Source organism: Misgurnus anguillicaudatus, chromosome 12, assembly GCF_027580225.2.
Source record: "Misgurnus anguillicaudatus chromosome 12, ASM2758022v2, whole genome shotgun sequence".
NCBI lineage: Eukaryota > Metazoa > Chordata > Actinopteri > Cypriniformes > Cobitidae > Misgurnus > Misgurnus anguillicaudatus.
The window spans coordinates 15,716,403-15,733,306 of record NC_073348.2 but is presented as its reverse complement, the minus strand read 5'-3'; the positions used below and the strand labels follow the sequence as shown (position 1 = coordinate 15,733,306).

General features: G+C 36.1%; 1 protein-coding gene across 1 annotated transcript in view; it reads right to left on the bottom strand.

Moving 5' to 3' along the window:
- Positions 1-16,904, bottom strand: part of galt (galactose-1-phosphate uridylyltransferase) — a 138,320-nt gene that overhangs the window by 49,069 nt on the left and 72,347 nt on the right. The window contains exon 9 of the mRNA XM_055209101.2: positions 11,674-11,757. Within this exon, the coding sequence (XP_055065076.2) occupies positions 11,674-11,757 (84 nt within the window). The remainder of the gene's footprint in view (positions 1-11,673; positions 11,758-16,904) is intronic.

The following is a 16,904-nucleotide window of genomic DNA, read 5'->3' as shown; positions in this document are numbered from 1 at the left end:
ATGTTTGTGCTAACCGTGGTGGAATAATTGACTCCGGTCCTTTAAATTATTTGAAAATAATGCACACCCGCAGTATGCAGGTGCTCCACTTCGCGTCGTGCTGCATTACCACCTTGGATTTGCAATATTTTATTATAATTCAATGGCCCGTCATCAATTATTCCTTATTTAATGTCAGTTAAGTCAATACAGTTATTCGTGTTAGTTTATGGTGCATTTACTAATGTTAACAGTTTAAATGTTTGATTTTAATAATATATTAGTAAATGCTAAAATTAACATGAACTAAGATTAAAGGAACAGTGTGTAGGATTGTGGCCAAAACTGGTATTGCAATCCCAAAACTTGTGGCTAAAACTGGTACTGCAATCACACAACTGGTGGCCAATACGCAACATGACAACATAAACATCAGTTGAGGGCTGCAACTCCACTTTTTAAATGACAATATCCTGGCCAGACCACTGTTGTCAGTGATATAAGTATTTAAAATGAAAATGATGTCTTAATACCTAGTGACATATCAGGGCCATTTTATGATTAATTGATATACATTTCTTACATACTGTTCCTTTAATAAATGCTGTAGAAGTATTGTTCATTGATAGTTATGCAAAGTGCCTGTCAATCAGCTTGCATCTCTACACAGTGAAAACTGATTGGCTGGTTTTGTTTTTACCGGGTTGGTGTTTTTTTAACATTTAAAAAGTCTTGTCTTGTCTGTCCCATAAACAGCAATAGCAGCGTAAGCAAATCTAGTTCGCCAAGACAACATACATTTACTTTGTCATAGACGTTAACAAGTTAAAATCGATTCAGAAAGTTGTCATGACTTAAATTTATTCAGCATTGTTCTTCTGCTGGAAGACATTGTTCCTGACTTGTAATTTTTATTGACCAATCAGCATTCAGGACCAATACTATCCATTTTATAATATATGATACGTGCTTGGATTTAAGACAGCCCGGTTTATGGGTCTGATGTGCAAAGCAAGCAAGAATGCACAAGCAAAGCATTTTCACTAAAAGTGACTCAAATCTTATAAGCGCATTAAAGTGCATCTTATCAAAATATATTTTAATGTAACTTTAGTTTAACAAATTAAGTTGAACAATTTCAACTTGTTTTTTAAGTAATATAAATTTATCACAAGTCAAAAAGTAGGTTGAATGAATGAATGAATGAATGAATGAATGAATGAATGAATGAATGAATGAATGAATGAATGAATGGCATAATTAAAGGGATCGTTCACCCCAAAATAAAAATTCTGTCATTATTTTCTCACAAACCTGTATACATTTCTTTGTTCTGATAAACATGAAGGAAGATATTTTGAGGAATGTTAGTAACCAATCCGATCATGAGCCCCATTAACTTCCATAGTATGAAAAAAAATACTATGGAAATAAAGGGGGCTCATAAACTCATTGAGGAATGTTTGTTTACAAACATTCCTCAAAATATCTTCCTTCAATTCATGAAAAAAGTAAGTTTGTAACAACATGAGAGTGAGTAAATGATGACAAGTTCGGTATTTTACTCTTAAAGCCCTGTTTTCAGATGATTTATGATGACATATGATGCTGGCCCGAGAATTGTCGGGTGTTTATTGTATCACCTCCCACCTCTACAATGCATAGGTGCACTAAAAACAATCCTTCCTAAAATGCATTAAACTTTTGATTTCAAAGACGTGAAACTAAAATAAACTGCAAAAGATGCTTTCCAACAGGTATTTTACCATTCGATGTAAACTTGTGGACCTATTTTTCCAAAAGCCTCACACCCGTACATTCTTCAATTGAGAGCTTGAATAATAGACACTCCAGCCCAGGTGATGGTGATAATCCACCTTTGCCAATTGCAAGAATAGAAACAAAGTTCCCGGCGGCGGAGTAATACCGTACCTCACAGCACATCTAATACAAGTCAATGGAGTTGGACAAAAACTACGATAAAACCTGTTGGAGGGCATCTTTTGCAGCGATTTTTGTGTGGGCGTGTCGGTGAGCGCCCCTGACCACTCGGTGGGTTTCACGTCTTTGTGGGCGAGGGTTTGGTGCATTTTGGGAGGGATTGTTCCAGTGCACCTATGCAGCCATTGTGGAGGTGGGAGGTGATACAACAAACACCCCAAAATTCTCAGGCCAGCACCACATGTCCAAATCTCAAGCAAAACCGTTCTATTTCATAACAAACAATCCGAAAACAGGGCCCCAAGTGTCAAATACCGAACTTGTCCTTTAAGCTATTTTTACAGGGGGGAAATATAATGACAAAAAAATGGTTTCTGTAATAAATATGCAAAGTTATTAGTTAACAGTCAAAAAAATTAAACAAAAATATGACTGCAAACTTAAAGATCAGTTATACAATGCAATTCGACTCATTATATAAGACCCCATTTAAAAAAAAAAAAACTCAAAAAAGTCAAAGGTTTTAAAAGTAATAGGTACAAATTTAAATTTGGATAGAGTAAATTAATCCACTGTGAAATTACTGCCTGAAGCACAAGTATAGAGTACACGATACTTAAGTATGAATTCTGAAGAACATTTAGAAATCATTTGCAAAACATTAAAGCTCTATTTGTCACGTTTATTCACATGATAGAAACTACAAAATATGCATTAATGTTCATAAATACTTGAACAAACAATATTCATTTATAGTCATGCCTAATTGGGCTTTGTAAATCTCCCTTTAAGTTTCTCAAATGATTATTCCATTTGATAAGCGCTGCACAAAGTGCTGTTCTGAGACATTTAAAATATGGAAAATAACACAAACGTGCAACGTAAAAGATTAAAATACGCTGGGGCATTGTAAACAAAAACAACAAAGTATGGCACAAACGATCCAATTTGCTAAGGAATTAATAATCTTCTCTGTGCACTCGTAATTCAGAGCACATATATAATAAGCCAATGCGACTACTGTATGATACATGACTGAATAATTTAAAACCGGCCGGGTTTATACGTTCAGTTATAAATCTGATTTTATAATGCTCTCTGGGCCACAGTGCTGACTAAGGTTTCTGCAGAGAGACTTATTGGCTGTGAGAGAGGGCAGTTTTTACGTGTTGATATTGGATGTGACAGCCATACGGAGATTTGCCCCAACTGCTGCATAATTCTGGCCAACAGAAAGTTGGGCCAAGAGCTCCAGTCTAGCGTCGCAGTGATCGTTAGCACCATTTTTTCCGTTCATACATCCCTGACAACCCTTTCATACAGTCTCAAAGATCCCTTACTGTGCCTTATAAGAAAATCATGAAGATCAGAGAGTAAAATCTAATGTTTTCAATAAATCTAGACACTGATGTTTTTTGAAGAAAATATGAGAGTTGGCCTGTGATGAATGCACTGCTATGGTGCTGCAAGGTTTTGGGTGGTTGCCAGGGAATTGCCATGTGGTTGCTAAGATTTTTGAGCTGGTTGTTGTTGCTATGCAAGTTCTACAGTAGGGTATAGTGGGGTATGGCTAAGTATATGTTAGCCAAGATGTTCTGAGAGGTTGATATCCCCCATAATGTCTTATGGCGCTTTTCCATTGCATAGTACCCCACGGTTTAGTTTTTTTATGGGTCGGGTCAGCTCACCTCAGTTTGGCTTGGTTAGCTTTTCCATAGAGTTTAGTAACACTTTAGAGTGGGAGGGATTATAGGCATGTCGTTATATTTAAACTGCCTGCTGCTGTATCATACAAGACAAGTGAGAGCGTTGTTGGAATGCTAAACATCCCCATACATTCATTTATTTCTCAGTCCCCAACAAAATCAAAACTGACCACCACAAAGATGTTTGCACATCGTGTTTATTACATGACAATTTCTGTAGAAACACCGGTGGCATCGTCAGTCGACGCGCTCCGCTGAGCCTCATTTAAGTTGAATATACACATGGTTCTCAACCTGTGGATGTTTTTCATCGCTAAAAGGGAGTTTTGGGAACTTATAGCAGAGCACAGATGACAACATGTTTGCTTGAGACAGCCCAAGCTAGCACTAAAGGTAAAGCTAATCTTTTACATTATATACCGATGACGCTGGTAGTGACGATTCTCTCAGACCAATCAGTGATCTACGGTGTTTTCGCGTCACGTTTGGTATCAGCTCGGATCGCTTGGAACCCCAACCGAGGTAGTACTAAAAAAAGTATCGGGTACTACGTACTGCACCCAATGGAAAAGCTCCCAAAAGTTAGCTGACTCGACCCAAACTAAACAACACCGCGGGGTACTATGCATTGGAAAAGTGCCATTAGTGTGACTTATTTAAAAATAATGAGTTGCCAAGGTGTTGCTAAGTAGTTACTAGGGTGGTTGCCAGGTCATTGCAACATATATGGTAGCTAAAGTGCTATGTGATTTGTCTTATGTTTCAATATCCAACAAGAAAAAATCCTAAAGCAGATCACTAATAAAAGCTTAAACAAGCTACACATTTTAAGGGATCATTCCTACGTTTAATAATTAGGGTTTGTTTAATTTCTTAAACCTAACAATGATTATACTAATAGTGACACTTTGCCTTTCCAAACACTAGTAATATAGGCCAGAAAGGGGCTTTTGGATGTGCCATTTACAGACACATTTATCTGTTAAAGGTGAGACACAAGTCAGACAGGACAAATTTTATATGGATCCCTTTGTTTTAACTGAAAAGGTTAATATTTATTTTTCATAAATATGATATGGATCATAGAAACACAAATAAGGATGGCATGACAAGAAGAATATTTTTTTGATCTAACACCTACATTAGGGAACGTCTGGATGAATTTAGTCTAAACCATCTGGACTTAGTTTATCCATTCAGACAAACGATATCCAGATGCTTTTCAATAAATTCACAAAGACGCTTTACAATGGCCTGAATGAATGAAAACCCGCACAGACATATATTAAAGAAAAAAGTGCTGCTTTCTTTCTATTCGCTAGATAAAGGCAATGGTCTCACCCAGTCAACTCAAAATAAATTGTCTCAATATTGAAACCGCTCACAATATATGAATCTCTATTCATCATTCACCACCTTCGGCTTCTTCTATGAAGTTTTGAGAAAAATGTGTATGTGCAGCATTAAACTGCTGGAATGCATTATAGACATAAGTATCTCTGAATGAATTTCCTTTTGAATTATGCACCTCTTACAAAAAGGAAAATCCCTTTTGGAGTTTAAGCTGAGTTTAGTCATTAATTATATGTTTTTTATTTCTATTTAATTTTTAAATTTGAGAATACTTGGAAAATAATGTAAAGAACAATAGATACTGCTAATTAATAATAATATCTTTGTCAGTATCAATAGCCAAGTGGTCTGCACATCGATGTTTCGTCTAGTGTCTCTGTCCTAACTCCGGTTTCTGTTTGTTTTCTGTATTCTCCTTCCTACCCTACAAAATAACTTAATTTTATGTAAAAAAAAAATAGCATATTTTAATGTTAACCAAAACACAAATTATGAAAACCTCTCTATTATAGCTTTGATAGTGTGAATAATTAATAATAAATTATTGAGCTTTCAATTTAAATACTAGACTTTTTTCAAGATTATTTTATTATAGAAGTTAAAACAGGACTTATGTTAAAAAAACACACACAACTGGTTATCCACGTGTACTTAAGAACTGGGCTAGAATAAGCTGTAAAGTTAACCAAACCTTATTCCAGTGGTCAAAACTCTGGCTACGGTAACTGAACTGCTAAAATCAGTGGGCAGTTGTTGGTTTAAAGGAGACATTTCACAAGACTTTTTAAATATGTCAAATAAATATTTGGTGTCCCCAGAGTACATATGTGAAGTTTTAGCTCAAAATACCATAATTTATTGTGGCATGTTAAAATAGGCACTTTGTGGGTCTGAGCAAAAATGCACCGTTTTCTCAAGTATCAAGCGCTCACGCTGTAGACCAGAAAGAGCATCAAGAGGGAGATTCTCTCACGAAAGAAGTTAGTAAGCGATGTTCAGCATTATATATTCGAACAAGTTTTAAGAGTCAAACATCTGTTTTATGCATACTAAATACATGTTTATCAGCAGATGGGGAACATTGTGGAATAAAAATAAAGACTTTTAGGTCTTATGCTGCCAGTGTTTTAAACAGGCACAATGATTTTCAGCATGTTACAATAAAATACACTTCCACAAACACTCAGAAGTTTACTTTTTGACCAAACCACACGAGCACATTTAAATGATCTGTAATAAAACAACATGTTTAATGCTTAAACTTTAGAGAAACAGATCAAATGACATGTTTATGCTTATTGTGTATGATAGTGAATACGCGTTCTTCTTTCACTCTGTCTCGTGCAGTGCATTAATCCTCGTGTTCATTCATATAAACTTCAGAGAAACATATTAAACAACATACTTGTATTGATGAAAGTGAACCGTTGCGTTGCTCTCTCTCTCTCTCTCTCTCTCTCTCTCTCTCTCACTCACTCTCGTTCGTTCACTCACTCTCGTTCGTTCACTCACTCGCTCTCTCTCTCTCTCTCTCTCTCTCTCTCTCACTCACTCACTCTCTCTCTCTTGCACTAAGGTAATGTTAATCCTCATCTTCAACCTTTAGAAAGACCATTAAAACTACAATTTATAAGATCGTAGGCTACTGTTTGTGTTTGAGGGAATACAAACGCGTCGTGCTGTCAGTCATTCTTTCTCTCTGTCTCTCGCACTCGTGAGGCCCCTTCATGGTTGGATAGCGCAGATGAAGGGGTGGTATCATTATAATAAGATCCCCTTACTATGTCATGGGGGGAGCAAAATCTAAATGACCTATATATTCACATGCTTGCAGAGAGAGCCTTACCAAAACAAAGTTACAGGGTTGCTATTTTTCATGTTTTCTGGGTTGGTAGAAGCACTGGGGACCCGATTATAGCACTTAAACATGGAAAAAGTCTGATTTTCATGGAATGTCCCCTTTACTGTAAGTTGGTTTCAGGACCACCGAAACATGATGATCTAGTACAAATGTAACCCTGGACCACAAAACCAGTCTTAGGATGGGTGTATAGCAATAGTAGCTACAATGTAAACATTTTTAAGTTTAATCAACTTGAAATTACAATTAATTTAAACTTTCTTGATTAATGAGGACTGGCTATAAATTACAAATAAAGTTGAAATAACTTTTCATTTAACGTAATGAAATAAATGAATTGTACACTTAAGTTGACTAACTTAAAAATGTAAGTGAAACAAGGATTTTTTTTATAGTGTAGTACTAAAATTACATTGTAATTCAAAATGAAATGATAAATTTTTCTTTTGTTCCAAAAATCACTAGGATATTAAGTAAAAATCATGTTCCATGATCTTCCCTTACGTAAATATTTTAAAACTGTTATTTTTGTGAGTGGATGCAGGGCTAAGGGTGTTTTTTTGTACCCTCAGATTGCAGGTTTTCAAATAGCTGTATCTCAAAAACTTTGTCCTATCCTAACCAACCATACATCAATGGAACGCTTTTTTATTCAGCTTTCAGATGATGTATAAATCTCAAAAATCGAACTATTTACCCTTATGACTAGTTTTGTGGTCCAGGGTCACAAATAACATCACATTTAGTTATTTCTGTTAAATTGTTAATCGGAACCAACTCAAATAATGTTACTTTTTCATGCTACTTAAAGATCTCATTTAATTTAATCTAAAAAGCATTCTAAACTAACCAAAACTACAACAGTTCATATTTCCTGACCAGGCAAACATTATCAATTAGCACCGTAATAAGACAGTTTCTAACACACTCCTTTGCCTCAGCTCTAGAGACTGTAAACAGACACTGATGGCGGTAGCATCTCATTATCTCTCTCTCTTCCCTTTTAAATTCACACATTGCTAATTGCAACAGCGAGATGTTGTGCGCGTCCAGGCGCTCGACTGGCTGGAAAATGCGAGCCGAATGGAGCGAATGAATCATTTACATGATGGATGGTTCGCTGCTGATGCACGCTGGGTAAAACAACAGAAGGGCACATCAGTGATGTAATCAATTCAGCAGGGGTGCGAGTGATTATATCATCAGCAAATAATGAACATTGTGGGCATTAAGTGTGTTTAAAAAAAATACGCAGAGCAAAAAGGAAAAATACACTCTATTAAGCCTCCCTGTTGGTGTATGACAGAGACAGGTGCTGACTGAGGTTGCATCCAAATATCCGCACATCCATGCATCCATACAGAGTATGCAGTGTGCAATTTAATAAACTTCTCAAGAGTTGATAAAAGATCTGTATTGTGAATTTCTACAAACATGAATTTCTATACATGGCATTTGTACACAAGCGCTGTAAGAAAAAATGGTTAAAAATAACCCCTTAGCTGTCGCTGGGCCAAAAAGCACACACATGCACATAGTTAGTACCTCAGAAGTACATACTGGTACCAAAGAGTGCATATTAACTATAAGTCGCACCGGAGTATAAGTTGCACCGATCAAAATGCGTCAGTCAGAAGAAATAACATATATAAGCTGCAACGGACTATACGTGGCATTTATTTATAAAATTATTTCACAAAATCGGCGCCGAAGAACACACATTTCATCTGGAGAGGCAAGTTATTCAACTAAATAGCACGCAGAACAGCAGGCTCAATAGATGTTCGTACGTAATCGTAACAATTTTTTAAGGTAAGTGGTCACAATCAATTTATTTAAACTTTTTTACAAAAAACTTTGGCAAAAAAATGTGGCTTAAATAAATTGGTTGCAACCACTTACCTTAAAAAAATTGCAAATTGAATGAATCATTTTTTCAGTGTAAATGCATACATATCTGTATCAAAATTGTACATATTAGTACCTTTATTAAAGAGTACTGCCCCAGTGACAGCTTGAGACCATTCTGGCCATTCTTTTTCTGACAGTGAATATAATTTAACAATTTAATGACTTGCATGTATAAAGAGTTGCCCAGTGAATGGTTCTCCATCCTTTATTTCTTATCAACTTTCTTATTCTTTCTTACCTTTTGTCATACTATCGTATAGCATAATGTGGTTGCATGCTTTAGAATTTCAGATTATCTGTAAATTGCCTATTGTTTCCTAAATACTAATTACTCGATCTTCCTGGTTGTTTCACATACGTTTTTTCACACTTTGTAGCAGTCCGGTATGAGCATTTGGAGGCAAATCCAAATCAAGGAAACGCATGCTGTTAAGTGTTAAGCTCTGTACCATAGATTCCAAAAGATGAGAAATTGGAGGTTTATGGGTGACAGGCATCAGATTTGTGGTCTGACCCCTTAGCTGCTTTTGGTGGACTATGAGACTCATCTGGATGTGCAGCGGCTGGTCGGCTAAAGCCTTAACAAGATTTGAGATTAAATCAGTCTCTGTGTGGTGTCCTCTCGGCCACAGCATTCAAAAGGGCAACCAGGGGCTTCAGCATAGTATAAGGTGTCAATCATTCTCTGCTATACATTCTTTATTGGATAGTGATCATGTGGGGACTGCATTATATTCAAGCATGTATGATGTCATTATTTATATAACACCATGTATTCAATATTTAAATTGATATATTTAGATTGACATAATCACAGCCTTGCAATTCAGATTCGGTTTCAGACAGGCAATTTTAATGGGACACACGATTTATCGCTACATTCCTATCATACACCCGGCGCAATGCGCAATGCAAGTGTCTTTTGCTAGTTTCAACCCGGCGCTATTATCATTTTCACGTTTAGCACCACGTTGTTTAAATAGCAAATGCATTTGCGCCCTATTTTGCGACCATGGGCGTTCTGGTCTGAAAACGAGTTGTGTTCAGGCCCATTGTTGGCGCTAAAATAGATTACGCCATTGACCAACAAAAACCTGGTCTAAAGTCTAAAGTCAATAGCGCAATAATGTTTTTTATTATTTAATGAGTGCGTTAGTAATATGCGCCTATAAACGGGACGACAATGCGGGTTTGCTTATCACATACATGAAATGCGCTTTTAAATATAAAAAATTAAAGGATTGAAATGTAAAAGATCGGCTCTTCACACGTTTGTAAATTCTTTATCTCTTGTTTGTATTTTTAGAGTACAAACCTTTGCTTGCAGATTTGCTAATTATTTTATGAGATTCCAATAATTATGTAGGATATCAATACAATTGCAGCAATTCAAAGCCTGCTATTTGTACTTCTATGACTGAAAGTAAAAGGCTTTTTGAATGGTTTTAAATTCTAAGCGCACGGTCTAATTGGGCGTGTCCGATGGCACTTTTGCTAAAATAATGACAGGAAAAATGGTTTGTGCGCCAAGCGCACGGTCGAAAAGGGTTGTTCCTATTTTTCCTAATGAGTAATGGGTGTGTTTTGGACGTAACGTGCAATAAACCAATGAGAGTCTCAGCTCTCATCCCCTTTAAAGCCTGTGGCATTGGCGCTATGACTAATCCCTATTTAGATGATAGACTTTGTAAAATTAAAAATTAGATGACGGATGTGCTGCTGTGAATTAATGTGTGTGATAAGCAAACCCGCGTTGTCGTCCCGTTTATAGCCGCATATTACTAACGCGCTCTTTAAATAACAAAAAACATATTGCGCCATTGATTTTAGACTTTAGACCAGGTTTTAGTTGGTCAATGGCTTTTTTAGACCAGAACGCCCATGGGTGCAACATTAGGCACAAATACATTTGTTATTTAAACAACGTGGCACTAAACATGAAATTGATAATTGCGCCGGGTTGAAATTAGCAAAAGACACTTGCGTCGCACATTGCGCTGGGTGTATGATAGAGGCCTTAATGTGTTAAATAGGATATCACAAAAACAATGTGTTAAAATTAACACATCCTTTCTTAGAATGTTGGATTTAATAAATCACTTATATGCATATATGTTGTATGCATGTATGATATATAAGGAATAATTGATGAGGGGCCATTAAATTATTTGAAAATAATAGACACCGGAGGTGGTAATGCAGCACAATGCGAAGCTAAGATATATAAATAATAATTCAAAGGATCAGAGTCAATTATTACGCTTATACAACGATTACCACAGATATTTCTCTGGTGGTTAAGAAATTTGACAAGTCAAGTGTGCATTTATCCAAACATATTGGCACCCTTGGCATAAGTATATGTATGTACGTGTGTATTAACTTTCAAAACCTTGATGTTTTGACTTTTCCAGACCGAAAATAATTCTAATTCTCTGTCCAGTTTAAAAAAGGCCCTGAATAAGAATGACTTGTTTACAAGATATATATACACAGCCACACCCTAGTATATACATTTAAATTCACAGCACCTCTTTCAGAAAAGCACACACGAATAATCGACAGTGAGAAATGTAACTTATGAATAATTCACAAGCCCCTGATGATCCATGTCTGCATCCTCCATTATCAAGGCAAATATATTTAAAGTGTTTTTAGTATTGAGTAAAGAGCCTTCAGAGAGCCTAATGTACAGGCAGTTTACCTAAAATACCATCATCTTCTCACGTCTGTGCCATCTTTTCTCAAACCATATGGCACAGATGACATATGGAAAGTTGAACCGGAGGCAATGCCATGACTAACTGAGCAGAATGGATTTTTTATTGTTCTCCATGGAAACAAAACAAATGGCAATACCCCGAGTTTGGGGAAAAACACCCCCCGTCCATGATTGTAATATTATTAGATGCATTCTCTTACCATGCCATCCCATTGAATAGGGGAAGGAGACCTCGAACAGGTTGTCATATTTCGTCAGGAGCCTTTTCATTATCAGCGCCAGACCTGTGGGCAGAGAAAGAACGTAAAAAAACAGGGAACTTGGCAGAATCGACTTCAATTTTCCTCCAATATTGCCTGGGTTTTAGCCAGCTTGGTTTCATTACAGGCGCCACACACTTCACCCACAGAGCTTTCATGGCCAGAAGGTGCATTAATTTTGTTTTGCAGCCAAACAAAACTAGAATCACACACAGACTGACCGAAACTAAGATAAATGGTTTGCGTCCCCCTTGCTAAATAAAACGACAAAATGTATCGCTTTAAAGAAAAGCGAACGTTTGACCCCACCAGTCAGTAAATCACATTTGTCCTTCAGGAGTGATTCATGACTTCGAGACGTGCTGGTGAATACAAGCTTGTTTTTCCCGGCAAAACAACAGCTGCCTTGGTAATTTTAAAGCAATGACAGTAAAAATAAGAACTTGGATTTAATAAAGCTTGATAGGGGAACACCTGAGCCAAAAGTCAGACACGGTACTTGTTTGGCAAAAAAATAAAACAAATTAAAATCCCATTTACTTCCATAGTATTCTTTTTCCCTACTATGGAAGTAAATGACCCACGAACAGTTTGGTTACAAACATTTCTGAAAATACCTTCCTTTGTGTTCATCAGAACAAAGAAATTTATACGGGTTTGAAAACAACATGAGAGTAAATGATGACAGAGGGCTCTATCATACACCTGGGGCAATGCACGACGCAAGTATCTTTTGCTAGTTTCAACCCAGCGCAATGATAATTTTCACGTTTAGCGCCACGTTGTTTAAATAGCAAATGCATTTGCGCTCAATTTTGCACCCATGGGGCGTTTTGGTCTATAAACGAGGTGTGTTCAGGTGCATTGTTGGCACGTTGCTATTTTGAGGCAACTAAAATAGACTACACCATTGATCAACAAAAACCTGCTCTAACATCTAAAGTCAATGGCGCAATATGTTTTTTGTTATTTAAAGAGCGCATTAGTAATATGCGCCTATAAACGGGAAGACAACGTGGGTTGCTTATCACATACATGAATGCGCAGCAGCACAAAAACGCTTTTAAATATGAAAGATTAAAGGATTGAAATGTAAAAGATTAATATTGAGTTTCTTGGACTAAAATGAGGACCGATTATGAGACGTTAGAAGGCGTAAATAGCTGCTTCACCTGTAGCCTGGTAGGTAAATAAATGGTTTGCTTTAAACAAATCCATCTATTTTTAAATGTTTTTTAAATGCTACCCTACGGATTTATTGTATATGATGACTCTGTACCTGTGCATATGGTGAGATGAGAAACATTGTAATAATGCTTTGTAAAAATCCCATGGCGCTGTCCGAGTGCTGAAACGCTTCGGCTCTCCGTACGTTTGTAAATTCTTTATCTCTTGTTTGTATTTTTAGAGTACAAACCTTGTCTTGCATATTTGCTAATTATTTTATGAGATTACAATGATTATGTAGGATATCAATACATTTGCAGCAATTAAAAGCCTGCTATTTTTACTTCTATGACTGAAAGAAAAAGGCTTTTTTAAGGTTTTAATCCAAAAAATTTAAATTTCAATAAAAATGGAAACAACACATTTTTAAAACATTTTTCTTAAACTCGGGGTCTTCTTCCTCCGCTTAGTTTTTCAGTTTACTCAGTTTTACTTAGTTTAGTCAGTCATCTAAATAGGGATTAGACATAGCGTCAATGCAACTGGCTTTTAAAGGGGATGAGAGATAAGACTCTTATTGGTTTATTGCACTTTACGCCCAAAACACACCCATTACTCATTAGAATTAGGCTCGGCGCACAAACCATTTTTCCTGTCGTTAAATTAGCAAAAGTGGCATTGGACACGCCCATTTAGACTGTGTGCTGTGCGCTTTAGACAGTACGCCTATATCGTTAAAATAAGGCCCAGAATGTTCATTTTTGGGTGAACTCTCCCTTTAAAATCACTGGTAAAACTAATAGATTTGGCACACACACAGTCAAAAACAATATCAATATATATTAAACTTTTTTCTTTCTTTTATTGTTTGATTGACATTGAGACACAGACAGTTTTAAGATCTACTGTAATGCAAGGATCTAATGTCACACATCAGATATTTTCCCCAACAGGTAATCAAACATTTACTTAAAATGTAACATTATATCTCTGTAAATTCTTGTCAAAAACAGATATTTTTAAAATGGTAATTCTGTCTAAATATGCATATATCAGGGTCACATGCCTGTGCGCATGCTTCAGTCAGCACAAGGAAGATCGTTTTTGTCGCCCTTAATAACTCTTTAAACATCAATTAGGTCCCGAATATCTCTTTTATGACTATATTTTAACATCAAGTAAGTCCTGCACTTTATTTTCTAATTCCTGCATGTTTTAAAACAGAAACCAAAATCTGTTTTAATTTCATCATTTGTATTAGTTAAGCATTTGGGATGGTACACCTTACAGAAAACGTACAAATAAAGATTATTTTAGACGTTTGATGACTATTTACTGTCTAAGGCTGCGTCTCAATTTATCCAATAGCGTGCTTGGTCTAGGGTCAGACATTGCACGTAATAAAAGTAGCATCTTTAAAATGAATTTACACTAATGCGTTATTAACGCATTAATTTTAACAGCCCTAATAATAACACATGTTATTATTATATATTACATACATGTATTAAATTATTCAATGTGCATTTAAAATTATCATGACATCAGTATTATAAAAACAATAAGCTACTTGTATGTATAGTACAAGAGCTTTATACCATGCCAACAAACATCTCATAAAGTCAACATGCAATCCCTAACTCCCTTAATAAATGTTTCTGGTCTTATTGTGCATGATCATTACTTGAATTAAAGAGAAAAAGTAATTATCTTTCATAAAACAATTAAGCATGACATTCAAGAAAAATGTGATATGTGATAATGTGCTAAATAATGCAATGTGCAATATGATAACGCTGTAAGTTGGTGAAATCTATTTAAATTATAATCAAATATAATTACAAAACTGAATTTTTTATACGTGAGAAGTGTTACAGTCTTTCTAGCAAAAGAAAGCATCACTATCTACAGTATGTCTTGCCCAGTAACTCTGCTGTTGCACTGCATCGACCTAAAACCGACTATACATAAATTTTCAAAGTGTTCAAATCATTGCTATTGCAAGCCATTGCGATATGCACATTTGCAATACTGTATATTGTGCAGCTCTAATCGTGTCTTACATGACAAAGCCCTTATTTATCTCCCTGTTTGACTCAGAAATGGTGAGATGAAAAAGTAAATGATTTTCCTGCTGGCTTCGGGCATAGTAAAATAACAGCAATATACAGCTTCCTGCGACATGCTGCTTTAATTGACTACTCTGGATATTATAACAACAATTTTTGTGCATGCAAAGGAAGTCGCTCGTCAGAAAATCTGAAGTTCGTCGGTTAAAACCTGAAAGAGATGGCTCCAACACTTACTGAAAGAAAAGTTTGGTTTGTCAGCCGATAAAATAGATTACATGCTAGGCTGAAAATATCTGATCCTTGGGCAATATTGCTGACAGGAACAATGAGAAAGTGTCACAGCTTAGACGAAACTCAAATGAATTTCGAGAAAGATCTGATGGGACTTACTTTCTTCACATTATACATATTAATTATACATTATACATAATCTTCATCTGCATGATTTGTGCATTATCATGTGCATACGTTTTATTGAGCATGGAAATGTTCTTGGTGCAAATTATTAAAATTGTAATTAACAGTGATTGATTTAACATGTGAGCCTACTAAGTTTGACCAGTAGTTGTGGTTTAGTGGTTCAAGGGGGAACCAGAAAGGTATAGTTAAAGAGGCCATGGCACAATACTTTTTTAAGATGTCAAATAAATCTTTGGTGTTTCCAAAGCACATATGTGAATTTTTAGCTCAAAATATCATATAAATTTATTATAGCATGTTAAAATTGCCACTTTGTAGGTGTGAGCAAAAATGTGCTGTTTTGGGTGTGTCCTTTAAAATGCAAATGAGTTGATGAAATTCAAACACTGATCACAATGATGGTGGTTTGTTTCAATTAAAACTCAATTGTGCTTTTCTCTGCACTAAATGGCAGTGCTGTGGTTGGATAGTGCAGATTAAGGGGTGGTATTATTATAATAAGAGCTCCTTATGACATCACAAGGAGAGCCACATTTCAACGACCTATTTTTTGTGCTTGTAGAGAATGGTTTACCAAAACTAAGTTACTGGATTGATCTTTTCACATTTTCTAGGTTGATAGAAGCACTGGGGACCCAATCATAACACTCAAACATGGAAAAAGTCAGATTTTATACCATGGCCCCTTTAAACCTTAAAATAATACCATTGTGACACATGAGTGTCTTGGTATTTATTAATCTTGAGCAAAAGCTATTTACTCCAACTTATATGTTTATCAAATGCCTTTGCATCTACTTAATCCCAGCATCAGGCCATACAGAAATACCACTAAACGCCACAATTTTTCTACAACGTGCAAAGAAGACAAATTGGATGAACAACAGTGCACAAAACAACCATGGATCACGTCCAAACTTGTGCCCCCTTGTGAGTACTTGGACCTGAATACAACCTGAATGTGGCAGTATTGCGAGTCAGGTAACAAATACGTGACAGTGACACGTTCACAGAAATACGTGACATGTTCACGCAAAAAGGCGGAAAAACGTGTCAGTGTCACCGAAAACACTCACAAAATTACCTGACTATAGGTACGTAATTTCGTGATAATGGGTTGAACATACACACTAATCCTAATCCTGCAATCTGATTGGTTAATGAAAATGTTGATCCAGGACCAACAACGGTGTTGATCCGGGATCACATCCTACTTGGTGAAATCATATTCACTGGTTAGGTCTACAGGGCCTCTAATATTCTGTCTTTAATAATTTGCAGTGTTTCTTATTGAATCTGATTTAGTGACAACTGTTAATTTGCACTGTAACAGTCATGCTTGAAGATTTTAAGCTAAATATGTAATAAATGTGAATTACAACAAATGTGATCAGCACAACTTTAAGTCCTCCAAATTCTTCAAAGTGAATGGGGCATGAGGCCATAACTCAGAACAGAACACACCCATCTGCGGTTGAATCAATGATATCGACAAGCGCAAACTAACAAGTA